The sequence below is a fragment of the Parasteatoda tepidariorum genome, chromosome 11 (assembly GCF_982258835.1).
Source record: "Parasteatoda tepidariorum strain Cologne lab strain chromosome 11, Ptep-v5.0, whole genome shotgun sequence".
Lineage (NCBI taxonomy): Eukaryota > Metazoa > Arthropoda > Arachnida > Araneae > Theridiidae > Parasteatoda > Parasteatoda tepidariorum.
In genome coordinates, this window is record NC_141765.1 from 75,576,073 (window position 1) to 75,592,814 (window position 16,742).

Sequence of the window (16,742 nt, forward strand, 5' to 3'; positions counted from 1 at the left end):
TAGCCACAATCACTTGTCATCAGTAGATTGTCAGCGAACACTCTGCACCACTGCTGGTTACCCTAATCAATACCTTCCTTTAACCAATGAAATCTTTCTCAACGAGACCGGGATGCACCGAACAGGTTTCCATACATGCAAATCAACTTGATTTTATCGCAGTGAGATGATTCTAGCAAAAGTGTGTATACCGGCATAGTTTGTCTAAAGTAAGAACGGCCCTAGCAATTAGTTAGGACCTGTGGTGGTGACTATGATAAAGAATATAACTATTTCAAGTAGGGGTGAGGGGTCACTGTTTAGGACAGGTCTTGGCTTGGAAAAGAAAGGGAATCTTCGTCGGTATATTGTGAAAGTCGTAGAGTGAAGAGAAGCTACCCTCCCTGAAATGTGCTATTCTTGTTTCCATAGCAGCAGACGGCCTCAGAATTCGCTACGGGGAAGTTCTTATCATAGACAAACTATAGTTGTTGCAAGGAATGATATCTGACTAGGAGTGACATTACTGTTCCCTTTCGCTACTGGGGATACGTATAGTTACTCTTGAGGTTATAGTTTGAGGCTATAGTTACTCGTTTCCAACTTCAGCAATCTCTTTTAATTGCGAGATGACGCTCCTTTTACTGCGGCAATGGTGGTGACATTTTGACCTGATCCTTGTAGTCTAACTGCTCGACCACACGATCATAAGAACTCAAACAATATCTTGCTAACATTTCACACTTAACTATTGCAACACCACACTGGATTTCACAGAAATAAGTTCAGAAACTTATGGTGCTATTTTGGTCAAATACCTAACATTATAAATTTTCGAATGAAGGAAGAGATTGTGTGCACTGCCTTTTATACAGATAACGGGTACTCCTCCATACTTGCCAACATTGGAGAAATAAAATAACAGAGATTTTACTAACCAACCCAATTTTGGGTTTATGACTACTGCTGTTCAACTCCGTAGCCTTGAGATTTTGAGCCCAACCCAGAAGACAAGGAAACTCCTGGATTAAGTATTGGGAGAAATTTGCTATAGTGGAAAACTTTTTTATGGAAATAACCGGCATTTGAGTTACACGGAGAGGAAAACCTTGTAAACCTCCCATGGTTAGCCTGGCAACTAGGGGACTCTAACCTGTGATCCGTCTACCACTGAGGATATTTCACACCAGCACTGGGGTCAGTGCAAGCCGGATGCGGAATTCGTATCAGCCATTCATTGCTGGTATTCGAACCTGGGTTCACCTCAGTGGAAGGTGAACGCTCTATCTCCTGAGCCACCTTAGCTCAACTTAAATAATTAACACTGAACATACTGCAGTACTGGCAATAGCAGAAGTATTTTTGCCATCGGCGGATATGTTATCACCAATTTTTTTTGTTTTGTTTTAATTTCTTTAACAAATACGGAAAAATTTGAGAACAAACAGGTAAACAGGAGATAGTTGTGAAATATAGGAGTCTTCGTTAAAAAACAGGAGTTTTGGCAGGTATGCTCCTCTACACTTGATTTTACTGCTATTGGTTGGCTGTCAAGAATGCTACTTTGCATAAATCCATGGTGTTAATAGCATGCAGGGCCACCGGGCACAAAAATGTTTTAGACCCCTATAACATCACAATGTTTAAAAACGAACTAAAAAACTTCACATACATAAAATAAATCATTTTTAAACCATACAATAATTTTAACAAATTTAAACACATTACGATTAGCTCAAAAACTTGTATAAAGCAGTTTTATACTATGCATAATTTTAAAAAAATTATATGCTAACTAGTTGCAATCTTCAAATAATAAAATTATTTTCGAAACTATGGAAGTTGATTAAAATAATTAAATTAAATAAACATAAAGGTATAACAAATCAAAAAAAGCTAAAAGGTATAACAAATCAAAAAAAGTTAAAAGGTATGAATTATTTTGTCAAACTAAATAGTTATTAAAACATCTTTTATTGCCTAAGTACCTAAAGTTTTCATTGGAATGTTGTGATAAACTATTCAAATTATTAGTTTTTGCAAGATAATCAATCATTATTAGCTGAAAAAAATTCACACTTTAAACAATAGAGTACATTTATTTTTAAAAACAAAGACATTGTTGTTTGCTCTTAGTTTTTTTAATACAATTTAAAAAAAATAAGATTATCAAGGGCACTGCCTGGGTGTGCTCATGCGTGAAGACGGTATTGCATAAATCAGTTGTTCCTTATCAATTTTCAAGCAGTGTATTTAAAAACTGCCGGTTAAATGCATACGAAGAAAAAAAAAGGATCATAGTAGAATTATTTTGAGCTAATTAAAATTTAGAAAATATAAGATAAAATATTATATGGGTTGACTTTACGACATATAATTTGGAAAAAAAATATGTTTTCATATAATTGGGATTTAATTGCTTTTGGCAAATATTGAGAATACAAATAAAAAGTAAATATTTCTAATCAATCCATCTTTTTTAGAAAACAATCTTTTATAACTACTTCATGTGAAAAAATGAATACAGCAAAAAATGATCATTCAATAGGATTGCCACTCACAATTTGGATTTACCTGTGTTTTTCCTATATTAAGACGACACACACATGTACTGTGCTCTTGTGCGATGCTAGATTTAGTTGTTGGGAAATCAAATCAACATAAAAAAAAACAATGCTATAATAAATAAAAAATATAATATAGGTCACTATCATCTTTACATATGCTACATTATGATTTGAGAGGTCAGCATTTTTTAAATTCAAAAATAAGAAATAAATTTCCCAGTTTGTAAAGAAAAGTTCAAAATTCCCAGCATTTTAGATGATTTTTAAATTCCTGTATTTTCCAGATTTTCCCTGTGGAGTGGCGACCCTATTCAATAAAAAATTTAATAATGATTACCTCAATATCTTGAATTATTTTTGGAAATAAGCGTCTATAAAACAATTGATCAGGATGCAGTTCACCAGGAGCAGGTTTGAATAAATACTTTATCCTAAAAATGATTTTAGAAAATAAGTTATTGTCTAAAAATTCAAACGTTAATTTGACAAAATTAAAACTCACCATTCACGTCTTTCAGCTAAACCTTTCCATAACGAATCTGTTTGAACTCTACGCTCAATCAATTTCTTCCAAAGCATACCTTCAGATACCACTCGGTACCATTCTTTAGAAACAAGCTCAGCAGCACATAATGACTTAGCATCGAGATAGGAAAGTATATTTTCTGCAACATGATCTAGACCTTTTTCTGAAAATAAAGAGTCCTCATTCTAATTATATATGTAAAAGACAACAACAACAACAAAAATCTCAACTTAAAGCAAGAAACATATACATGATTTCTACAGCTTTTTCATTGTTATGATAAATAAAGTCCTTATAACTATTTCTATTTCAGCTTCACTAAAATATCTGAAATAAACCATATTTTCAATATAGAGAGACCTAAACTTATTTTCATTTTTCTTCAACCCAAAGAAAATTCATTTTGAAAGTAACTATAAAACACTTTCCCAATTTTTGAAACAAAATGATTCGATTAATGTTTAATCTTGTGATTTAGGCACCAAAAATGTCGAAGAAGTTTTTAAAACTACTAATTTATTTGACTTCAACACAAATTATGTGTGAAATTATTAATTACACTGGGGAGCAAATTTTTGGTTGCATTTTTTCAAATACTCGATCTTGCCCAACTGAGAAGAAAAAGTATTAAATAAAAAAAAACAATTAAGAATTGTATTCAGTACACTTATCAGCTAACGTTTTAGTTTAATGCTGCTTTAAGGGGAGAAAAAATTAAATTTTGATAATTTTAAACAAATATAATAACTGGTACAAAAAAATTTATAAAAAAATATATATAGGAAGACTTTAATGGATTTTGGCCTTTTAGAATAAATATTTTTTTTTAATTAAATGATTTTTTAGTACTTAAATGTCTAAAAAAATTTCTCATAAAAAAATAATTGATTTTTCTAAAAGCAGGGGATAGATTTATACTCGGGTTTCCAGTTTTTCTTTCTGACTTTCTTCTCTGAAAGTGTGGAGGGTAGCCATATATGCAAGCATATGGATGTTTGACTCTATGTAAACAATAATAAGCTTATTAAAACTGGAAGAAAGTTAGAAAACTTCCGGTGTATTCCTCTGCTTATGTCATGCTTATGGGGGGATGTGTGAACAGGCTTAATATTCTAGGAAGCTTTATTGTGATTTATGTTTTAATTTACACATAATTTTACCATTCCTAAGAGTTTTCTGTAATTTATAAATTCTAGCGATTCGTGAGCTTAAAACGAATTTAAGAAAATTATCACAACAGAAATAAACTGTAATGTTCGTCATGTTTTGAGAATTATCCCTTATTAGACTATATTAATGTAAAATATCACAGCTTGTTATCTTTTGTATAGCATCATAGCATGCTTGCTGAGTCTTCCGAATTCATTTGTTGTTTGTTTCGTTGAAATTTAAATTGAATGAAGGCTTTATATTGCAAACACTATACAAGTATAATGATATTGAAAGGCCCATTTTTTCAATCTTAGGCACAAAAAGAAATCGTAACTGTAACCCGGAAGTCTTACAACTAATTTTAATTTCTAGCGCCATCTGTGCTTAGCTTTACACAGTCAACCATACGTACTGTATTTTTAAAATCAATTTTATAATTATATAGGGAAGAAGGGGCTAGTGTGAACAAGAACAGGGTGGCCACTCAAATGAGGTTTCAAATTTCCCTGATTTTTCCAGGTTTTCCAGTAAAAATCTTAAAATTTCCAGGTCAGCGTGTTTTTTCTTCCTCTTAAAGTGTAGTATAAGTACAAGAGAAAAGTGTCAATATTAGTGTATTAGTCAATATAATAGTATAGTATTTCATTTAAAATGTTATTTTTTTAATATATCATCTTGAATAGATGTGGAGGAAACAATACGTTTAGCTTGCAGAATAAAAAAATGAATGAATTTTTAATGAATAAAAAAAAAATTTAATTGTTAAATAGTTTTGCACAAAATGTAGCAATGACCCAAAACAACCTTAGTAAGTACTGTTTAATATATTTTTATTAAGCAAAAGAAAATAATTCCAGGTGATTAGAAACCAATAAATTTTTATATTTATTTACATTTCAATATAGAGCCATTTTATACTGTATTTATCCAAACAGTGCTCTTTATAAAATTCATTGATATAATTTTCTTTAAACCAGTACCATAAATCAAAAGTTTAAATAATGTTGTTTGCTTCAAATTAGCACTATTATTTTAAGACATATTCAGTATTTGTAAATGAAAAATTGTCAAATTTCTTGTCGCATATTTTATAGAGAAAAAAAAACTAGATAAAATTCTTTAAATTTTATTATTTTTCTTCTTCTTTTTCTTATTAGAAATTAGAATATATAAGGAGTTCCAATCTAACATGGTTTCCGTGTTTAGATGAGTAAATTGTTTTTACATCTGGACAATTCCATGGTGTCGGAAAAAAATGAACATTAATTTCTTAGAAAAACTATCTTATAAAACAAAAGTTTATACTCATCAATTTTTTACATTAAATATTTAGTAAATCATAACCTATCAACAAACAATTTGTTTTATAAAAACTGATTATTATAAGTTCAAATTAAATGGATTAAATTTTTGCTGTCAGATGTAAATCGCACGAAAGTAAAAAATTATTACTAATTTGCGAATTGTCTAAACTCTGTGAATTTGTTTGTAATTTAAATGTAAACTTGACTGAAATTTGAAGCTGACATTTGAATAAAAAATTCCATGCAGTTCCTTCTGAAATATACATAATTAATTTGAAATTTTTTATTTCAGTGTCAGACGTAAATTTCTCAAAATGGATAGAAATTTAAGTTAACCCACTGGCGGTTAAGGAAATGGGCAAAATTGGGAGAATGTTTCTCCCCTACACACAGTTCCCCTATCAGTTAACATGGGAAAACCGGTTTTGCTATGCAGAGAAGACTGCAGGTTAAAATGCGACTTTTTACGAACAGAACCGTCAGTGGGTTAATTATAACATTATAATGACTGAAAATTACTTTAATTTTAAACTTAATGCTACAAATAATTTCCTATTGGAATGGTTGGATTAATATGTTTTATAACATTTTCCATCTTATAAAGTTAGTTGAAAAATCACTCATTTTAACTATGCTACATATATTAACAACAATGTAGTATTAACATCAATATCAATGTAATATATTAACAATATAAATAAAATACTGAAAAAAAAAAAAAAAATTAAATTCGAAAAGGATAAAACTTCTTTCAAAAAACGCGCTAAGAAGCAGCAGAAATTTCAGAAAAAAGTATCAATACAAGAAACGAATGAAATAAAAATAAAAATATGACCACCGAAGCCGACGTCTTCAGGGGGTACCGGCCTCGGTAGCCATTAAAAACAAAACCATTTCTAATTGAGGGAGAAGCAAATGCTTAAAATATCTCCCTCAGTACCCAGATGGTTTTGTATAGAGGTCCAGGAAAAACAAGATACGTTCAAAATAATTAACAAATTAAGAAAAGAAAATCAATCAAAATCATCAGAAAAATAAAATTTCTGCTGCTTCTTAGCGCGTTTTTTTCAAAGAAGTTTTATCCTTTTTGAATTTAATTATTTGTGTTTTCTTTCAGTATTGTAATTTTCATATTTGGTTTATGCTGCATTTGCGCTTTTCTTATTTGAAAAATTATTTTGAAAAATTATTTTGTTTTTATTTCTTGCTTTAGGTGTTTTCTAATTATTTTAAAACGTCAAAGGGTTTTGTTGGATGTCTAGGTTTTATATGTCTAATTTAGTATTTCCTTTTAGGTTAATTTTAAAACAATGCAAAGTACAATATATAAATATTTTATGGCGCCTGGCTCGTCTCGCGCCCAAACAAGGAGCACTGAAGTTAGTCTTGACTTAGGGATTACTTCGGACAAAAAGTTACTAAGTCAAATATTTTGCTTAAATAAATTTAAAAATATAAAAAAATTTAAAAAGTTTAAGAAATGTGGTAATAAAAAATGTAAAACTTGTCCTTTGACTGATAGTTCTCAGATTAACAGCCATTCTAATATATTTTTTTGTAAAAGTATTAATAATCTTTATTTAATTCAGTGCAATTGTTGTAATTTGTGTTATGTTGGTCAGACAGGTCTTGAATTTCATAAGCGGATTAATTCCCACAGATCAGCTATAAAAAATTTTAATAATAGTAATTGTTCCACTGATTATGAAATTTTACATTTTTAATTTCATGATTTTGATAATGTTACTCTTTTTATTTTGGATTTTATGGAAAATTTAGATAATAGACTTGATTAAGAAAATATTTACATTGGTAGTCTTAAAACTCTTTTTCCTTATAGATTAAATAGTAAATTTAATGCGGAAGGTAATGTTAATACTGAAGATTTTTGTATTTATAATAAATTAAAAGTTTTTAATTTTCCTGGTGTTTTTGATTCAAAATTTAGAAGTAAAAGGGGTGGTGGAAAAGGTAAAGGTAAATTTATTGAGTTTGATGAATTTTTGTAACTTACCTGTTAATTTGAATAATATTTTCACTATTAGGAAATACATTTTTGGCTTTAAAAATAAAGTTCTAAAAAATTTCTAAATTATTGTCTAAATTATACTAGTTCTAAATTATTGTAATGAGGAGGGTTTTTCAAAATTTATTGATAATGATTATGGACATGTTACAGTGTAAAGTCGCGTATCCGGAATTGGTGGGACTTCCAGAAGTCCGTATAATAGATTTTTCCGTATAATACACCCCCAAGGTAAACAAAGCTTAAAATGAATTAATAAACGATCTGAATCTAAGAAGCAAAAAATAAATAAACACTATTTTTAAGGGGAATAATGTTTTAGCATTAAAATATCTAATCAATCAAATATAAAATATTAGAAAAAAAATATTATTGCTGAAAATATGGAAAACGAAAAAAATTTAACAGTTACGAAAATATTAATCCGCCATTTTGAACTAGAACGATTCAAGCAGGAAGGGGAAATTCTGGAACAAAGCTTAAAATGATCTAAATCTAAGAAGCAAAAAATAAATAAACATTATTTTTATGGGGAATAATGTTTTAGTATTAGAATATCTAATCAATAAAACATGAAATGTTAGAAAAAAAATATTATTGCTTAAAATATAGAAAACTAAAAAAAATTGACATATGAAAATAATAATCCGCCATTTTTAACTAGAATGATTCAAGCAAGAAAGGGAAATTCCCGTCATTCATTAAGGTGGGTAGATGGAGGAGAAAAATTCATTTCCTCCTTATTTGTGAAAGAAAATAAGTGTTAAGAGGAGATCATTTAAGTTGAGGGTGGGGAAGTAACAAATTATTGTTTTCTCTCCTATCATTGGCTATCAATCAAGCATAAAGGCGGGACACGATCAGGTTCTCTTTATTTTTTCTTTTATGACTGAAAGAATCTGCTAAAGAAAGAATGTTACCCTTTTTTCCCCCCGCCTCCTAAATATTACATGGTATGGGGAAGAACGAATGTTTTGTTTCTCAAGGACGTGTATCCTTTTAGACCTATTCAAATTTTCCATTCTGACTCCCCCCCACCTTAACGCTTGCCCCGTTTACCCTTTTCCACAGTATTTCTTCTTTCAATAAAAATATTCCAGGAAATGCCTGTTTTACTAGCCACCTGCATGGGAAAGGAGGGGGGGAGGGGACTCAGTTGCGATCTTTTGAAAACAAATCTCCCTCTTTTTCCTACATTCCAAGGGAGGAGCATCACTAACGGTCACTCAATGCTCTTGGTAGATCTTCACTTCCCCTTTCTGGTGATTTATGGGTTCGATGCATGAATCAGAGGTTCAGTGCAAGCTAGAAAAAGAGAAAATGTGTCAAAAGATTTTTTTTTTTTTAGGAAAGGGGAAGATGGAGAGATGTTTGTTTATTTTGATTGTTAAAAAGTGTCCGGGAAATCGACCCTTCCGGGAAAGGGACGTCCGGATATGGGATGTTACACTGTATTACCGGAAATTTGGAGATTGTGGGTGATCAAGATTTAATCAGCATTTTAAGTAAGGGTTCAAAATTTAGAACCAGAGTTAAAATGAAAAAAGAAGATTTTATTTTATCCATTAAAAAAGATCTAGATTTTTTATTGCAAAAATTTCCAGAAAATATCATTGGCCCGTTGAAGGTTTTTCTGAGTGGAAAGCTAAAATTATTGAAAGGGTTAAATTTAATTTATTTAATACCAGTTTTAGTTCATTTCCTAAAGGTACTTATATTGATTATGATTTACCTAGAAAAATTAAAAATCTTAAGGATAAATTCATTAGTACTGTTGTAGATAAGGCTTCAAATAATTTCTGTATTATGCGTAAATATTTTTTTTAAAAAATTGAATATTGGGGAATATAATGCAAATAATACTTATTTAAAATTAAAAGATAAAAAAGTCATTGAAAAAAGAATTATTGCATTTAGTAAAAAATTAAAATTTAAGTTAAATAGGATTACATTTCCATATTTATTTCCAATTGTTAAATTTCATAAAAATCCGATTAAGTTTAGGTTTATAGCATATGGTACTAATAGTTATAATTCTGATATTAGTAAAAGGTTTTTAGTTTTCTAAAAATTATTTTGCTTAAAATTAAAAAACAGAAAAATATTGTTATTGATAGTAATGTTGAAGTTTTGGATTTTATTAATAATAATGATATTTCCAGCATTAACACTTTTGATTTTAAAAATTTGTATACAAGTATACCACATGGAAAGATTATTGAAATTTGTGAAGGTATTTATGACAGGTATTTATTTGATGAAAAAATTGATAAGTTTAACTGGTTAGATTTATGCAAGTTTAATCTTTTTGAGAATGTTCTTTTTAATGGTTTAGATTTTTATAAACAAATTATTGGAATTCCACAAGGTAATTCCTTTTCTGGGGCTTTTGCCAACATTTGTTTGCATTTTTTTGAGGCTAAATTTCTTGAACATAAAGAACTTAATGCTTTCCGATACATTGATGATTTGATTTTGTTTAATTGTGATGATTATAATTTTATTTATAGTATTTATCCTGGTGATTTGGTCCTGAAAAAAATTAATGAAAATTGTTTTAATATTGAATATTTAGATTTTAAAATTGATATTGTTAACAGTTTTATTAAAATTGGTGTGTTTGATAAAAGAAAAGCTTTTAATTTTAATGTTATTATTTTCTGCAACTTTAAAACTAATTTGTGTAGTAAAATATTCAAAAATCTTGTTTTTTCACAATTAGTTAGGATTAAAAAAATTTGCAATAATGTTGAAAGTTTTCGGGAAGCTGTGGATAATTTTTTAAATAATTTGAGTAAAAATGATTTTCCTTTTAATTTTTGTAATGTTAATTTTTTAATTAAAAAAATTATTGATGGTTTCTAAGTTTTTATATAATTTTTTCTTTTAACAGGGTGCATAATTTTTTCTTTTAACTTAACTGAGCAGAAGCATTCTATTAATTTGTCTACGTATTTCTTTCTCCTGACCTTTTCCATTTCATTTTAAACTTCTTCTGAGCATTATAATAGGGGGCGTTGGTTTTCCAGTTTTTAGTGTTTTCTTTTCCTCTACTTGCTTTTGAAGTTGATGCTAGACCTGTGACTTAGTGAGTTTTTATTTTTCTGATGATTTTGATTGATTTTCTTTTCTTAATTTGTTAATTATTTTGAATGTATCTTGTTTTTCCTGGACCTCTATACAAAACCATCGGGGTACTGAGGGAGGTATTTTAAGCATTTGCTTCTCCCTCAATTAGAAATGGTTTTGTTTTTAATGGCTACCGAGGCCGGTACCCCCTGAAGAGGTCGGCTTCGGTGGTCATATTTTTATTTCATTCGTTTCTTGTATCAATATAAATAAAACTCATTTTCAAGCAATATTTTCTTAAATTTAATCATTTTAAAAGTCATGGAATAAAAAACTTTTTTTTTTTTAAATATGAGAAAAAATTTACTATTTTTAAATCCCAAAAAAAAAAAAAATTTATATTGAAAAAAGAATAATTACTGTTCATTAAAAGGAAGGGAAAAAAAATTTTTTTTTTACTGTATTATTAGCTTAACTTGAAACCTATCAGTGCAGAACAAAAAAACAAAGTTTTGTTTTCCTTCTTTTTAATAAACAAATATAAATTAAAAAAATATCGATTCTAAGTTTCAATATCATTTAACATGTTTTCCATACATTCCTTGGTTTTTGCATGCTTTTTAGGGTAAAAGGAGAAACAATTTCGGAAATATCAAAATAAAAGTTATCATGAAATCCAGAAAATCAGCACCAATGCAACAATTTTGCTATTAGCGATTGATTGGCTTTGCTGAGAAAAAATAATTCATTGGACAAAAGCTTTCAGAAAAGAGTGCAAAATAAAATATCTAATTAAATTATAACCAATTATTTTATGGAGAATTTTATAAAGTTAAAAATACTAAAGCATTTTGAATAATTTTGATAAAGGAGAAAAATACCCCAAAATCATCGGAACAAACTTGAACAATAAATGAATTCAGCCCACAGACTGAAAGAAGACTTTTTAAAAAAAACTTTACTTTTATAAACAGAAGCAAATATCCTAATCCTTTCTTCCACATCCACCACATTTCTGCCTTTCCTAAACTGCATAGTCCCATAATCTCCAAAGAGGTCAAAGATATCTCTATTCATTTCCCAACATAAAAGAGTTTGAAATGGCATTCTAGTTTAGCAGGGTAATAATGAAGAGAATTTTAATGAAATAAAAGTATTGCTGAGTTAATGATATTTCAACTTTTTTACGATAAATTTACCTCTAAATAAAAGTGGATGTAGCGGATGGTAAAATAATTTAAATTAAGAGAAAAATTCCAGCTTTTCTTTGAAATTCCCTGATAATTCCAGGTTTTCAAGGTTTTCCAGGTGGGTGGCCACTCTGAAGAAGCTTGTGTTAGCTTGAAAAAGCTTTTACTTATTGGCCAAATTTCCTCTGTTAGATATTGTAGATTGGCAAAAAGGAGGAACATTTCCATGTGTAGTTACATAATAAAACTGTGAATATAACTGTATAAATTTGTAAAGGAAGGATTTTAAAGTGCAATAATAATTTTCAAAAATTTAACAAAAGGTGAAAAATGCTATAAAGATTGTTTTACATTCTTTAATGCAGTGTTTCCCAAAGTGTGGTACGCATACCCCCAGGGGTACGGGAACAGTTTAGCAGGGGTACGCGTTCTTATACGAAATATCTTGCAGCAAACGAAAATTTCAAAAAATTTGATTTAAAAACAAAGTTAGAAATGAAAATTTACGATTACGTATTTTTCAATTGGCTATTTTTTGCAGTTAACAGTTAATAATTGGCGGTGTCAACCGTCAGTTGTGATTTTTAACTTTAGTGCAATTTTTTTATAGTAAAAAATACATTCATTTTTTTATTAGGGGTACACAGCGTTACGAAAAATTTAGAAAAGGTACACAAAAGTCATAAGTTTGGGAAACACTGCTTTAATGTAAACATTTGCTTTGTATAGTTTCAATCAACCAATATAACCAAAACTGCACAAACTGTCTTTGTGGGTTTATTAAATCGACACGTGCTCATGTAAACATACCCACACTGTCCCCATTTAACTTCCAATGAGGGAAATGTGAATTAGTTACATTTGTAACACATATGATATTAATTAAAGGGGAAAAAAAACTAATGAAACACAAATAAGAGTGTAGAAATGGACATACAAGAATTTTCCAAAATGTCTCTTTTGGAAAAACTAAACAACTTAGTAATTCCAGATATTATCCGGTAGTAGAGAATACAGGTAAACGATAAAATTTTTGTTAAAAAAATAATTCACAAGATAAAAAAATTAAGCTTTTTTTTTTCCAATGCCCAATTGATTGACATTCAATATTCAGGTATCAGTAGGACAAATTTATTGGCCACTCTTTAAGGAGCACCATATTAGGTGGGCCAAACTTGTTCCCACAATAAGGACAGATAGTAGCGAGAAATTAACATTTTAGGGGACGAAGGGTACGACAGTTGTACCCTAAAAATAATTTCATTTTAGGACGGTTTTGGTGCAACATTTGTACCACACATTTCTTTCCCCTTTCACTGTCAAACTCCATCTTCACCTCTGGATGATATGTGGTTTAAGTAGTTCCCTCTCTATTGTTAAGGCTTTGAGGGGAGGATTAAAGGAGGGTTTCATGAAATTTGGCATTGGAGGTTGACATGTATTGACCATCAGTCTGAAAATAATTTAGCCAAATATTCTTTAGATGTCTTTTCTGTTTTCTCCTCTCTGCTAGTAAGACTCAAACTTATTTTAGTAATTACGATGGCTCCTCGTAAGCGAGGTTTGAATAATGAAGAGATATGCAAACTCTTAGAGCAGGGTGCGTAGCAAAATCTTTCAACAAAAAATGAGCACTTTTTAAGCACTCAAAAAATATTTCTAAGCACTATATACATTAACAAACGGCAAAATAGTTCTCAAAGACTTCACATGACCATGATAGAATAACTAGTTTATGACAAAGAACTCTTCTCTTGAATACATTAGAAATTATAAAATGATCAAGAGATTTTTTGGTTCAATATCGATGGTGGAAAATGAAGCCTGAAATTTAGAATATTGTGCAAAATGCAGCAGAGTTGCATATGAGAGAGCAAGAATCTCACTGAACCCAGCTCAGTAGACGCACCTGCAGACTCCCAAGTATTTCATCAAACATGTAACATGATTGGTGCTATCATACGTTACGGACCGATGGTAAGTCAAAATGGATTGTGAAAAATTTGTATAGAACAATGTGAAAACCTCGCATTTGCATAATACGCAAGGAAAATTGGCAGGGTAAAGAAAATAATTTCTCATTTTTGAAAAGGGAAAATAAAGAACATTTTAAAAACACCCCATGAAAAAAGCACCTTTAAGGGCTTTTATAATACAAAAATCAAAAATAAGCACCTTTAAGCACTTTTCAAAAACGCTACGCACCATGTAGAGGAATTAGATAAATAATATTACGCAGATAGTGATTCCGATTGCTCTGATGAGGAGGAAGACATAACAGTAAAAACAATTTTCAATCAAAAACAATGAAATACAACAAACTTTCACATGGCATGAAATTCAAAACTTGGATCATTTGTCAAAGATGAATTTTATCGCACAATCAGGTGTTGCTCCCTCAATTATGCACTTACAGAATGAAGTTGATTTTTTTGATTTATTTATTTCTAAAGAGCTAGTTCTATTAATTTCAACAGAGACTAACTATTATAATAACCAATCAAACTTACATCCAGAGAAGATAAAAGGTCGCATTCATCTGAATGGCATGAAACGAAGGCAGAGCTGAAAATATTTTTAGCCTTAATTTTGCCACATGGGCCATATTAAAAAAAAGACTGTTTAAAGGATTATTGGTCTACAGATGAGCTAATTGCCACACCAATATTTGGGAAATCAATGCCCAGGGACAGATTTCTACGAAAATTACAAGCTCTTCATTTCACTGATAATTCGTCTAAACCAAAAAATTATTACAGACTCTGGAAATTGCATGATGTGTTTGACATAATCAACGATTCGTTTGAAAACTATTGCTCTCCAACAGAAGAATTGTCAATAGATGAAATTATTTTTAAATTTAAAGGGAGAGTAATATTCAAGCAATATATGCCTAAAAAACTAAAACAATGGGAAATAAAAATTTACAAAATTTCTGATAAAGAAGGTTTCACATATGATATGCAAGTTTTTTTGGGGAAAAACAAAAACAAACAAACTCCATCCTTACCTGCATCTTATAATGTGAACAATATAGCAAATTCTGTTAAGGGAAAAGGACACAAACTTTATAAGGATAACTTTTTTTCTTCCCCAGATTTATTTTCAAATATGCTGAAAAACTATAAAGTAAATTGTTGTGGGACTGTCAGGGCAAATAGGAAGAATTTTACTAAATTTGTTCAAAATAAAAATCTGAAGAAAGTCAGATTCTTTATTGTAAGGAAGGCATGGTAGCAGTATGTTATCATGACAAACGATATGTTTATCTTTTGAGTAATATTCATGAGCCTCACGCAGCCCTGGAACATGATAGAACTAAAAAGTCAAAAATTGGAGCGGATTATGTGGAGCATATGGGTTTTGTCGATTTATGTGATCAAATGACTAATTCATATTCTTTCGGCCGTAAAACTGCAAAATGGATAAAATTATTTTTTCACCTACTAGATTTAAGTGTTTTAAGCTCATACATATTATTTAAGAAAGTTATCGGTGGAAAAACCAATCAACAGTATAAAATGAATGTCATTCGAACCCTCTTGGATAAAACCCAATGCTCCACACCTCACAGAAATACTATTATGCAATCATCTTTTTTACCCAGCAACAAAAGGTTAAAAATGGAACAGATGTATATACCAAAAGATGAAAAGAAACGAAGACATTGGACAGTATGCTATAAAGGTTTTCAAAGACGTTCCACAATTATTTGTCTAACGTGCAATGTTGCCCTTTGTATTGACCAAGATTGCTGGAAGGAACATCACACTAATAATAATTCATAAAAATTATTACATAATGAACTCATTACAAAATAGTTTTTAAATTAGTTTATATTCCTTGAAAATCCTTACAGCTTTATTTAATATTATTATCTGCTTTATTTATTATTTTTTATTTAATTTTAAGTGATATATTCTATTTATAATTTCACTATTATTTCTGTATTACTTGCAATTAATTATTTATTAATGTCTTATAAGGATTTTTAAAACTTTCCAAATTCAAAAAATAAGTAGTGCTAAATTAAAAATATTAAATATTGCAATATTAAAATCTATCGATAACTAATATCTGTCAATAAAGAACAAAAATATTATATTTTATTAGTCCAGGAGGATATATAGTACTTACTCTTTTATATTCCACGTACGTTAGAACTCAGTGTCGTCTTTGGGCAAGTTTTAATGATAGAAAATACAAGTGCTTATGACCAAAAATTATTATTATTTAATCCAAAAATTAGTCTTTCCTTGCAGACTAGCTCGGATGTCTATTATTAGATATTTTCAATTTTATAATATTTTGATTTTCATAAGTATAAATAAAGTTTTCGTATTATGCATTTATTTAATTTCTTTTTAAGAGCTCAATAATTTATTTATTTTCTTATGCATCTAAATATAATAAAACTTTAAAAAATGCATTATAGAGTAACATTATATTTCAGGAAATAATAGCGTAAATTAATAAAATTTTTAACAGCAGTCAGCTCAATTTTAAAAGTACAGTAATTTCCAATAGATAGGCCTGTACGTGTTTAAAAGTTTTGCTGCTATGATCTGCGGCCTATACGAAGAATTCATGTATCCCGAGCCATACGGGATAATTTTTTGATCACGGTGGATTTATTCAAAAACAGATGTTTACCGAAAATTTTCCGAAATTAGGAACCTATTTTGTAATGTTTGCTCTGAAAACGTTTTTCTTTCTTTTTTTTTCCATTAAAATATATTTTGATTAAAGAAGTTTTCGATTGACAAAAACCAGCATGACGTCATCTACAAATGCTGTTACAAGTTCCGATTTGTAACTTAAGAATAATTAAACTTAGCAAGCTTTACTTTCAAATTTTTACGAAACTAGAAAATAAACTCTTTTTGTTCTATGCATCGAACCGATTTCAGTAGATACTTTTAGTTGTAC

General features: G+C 29.4%; 1 protein-coding gene across 3 annotated transcripts in view; it reads right to left on the reverse strand.

Annotated features, from left to right (window-relative positions):
• The window catches only part of LOC107452997 (F-box/WD repeat-containing protein 1A), a 103,740-nt gene that overhangs the window by 54,717 nt on the left and 32,281 nt on the right, over positions 1 to 16,742 (reverse strand). For all 3 annotated transcript variants that reach the window (XR_006226361.3, XM_016069648.4, XM_087154998.1), the window contains exons 3-4: positions 3,049 to 3,235; positions 2,884 to 2,977 (exon numbers count right to left, since the gene is read on the reverse strand). Coding sequence is in view for 2 of the 3 variants with exons in the window: in XM_016069648.4 (XP_015925134.1) it covers positions 2,884 to 2,977; positions 3,049 to 3,235 (281 nt within the window). In the remaining variant the exon portion in view is untranslated. The remainder of the gene's footprint in view (positions 1 to 2,883; positions 2,978 to 3,048; positions 3,236 to 16,742) is intronic.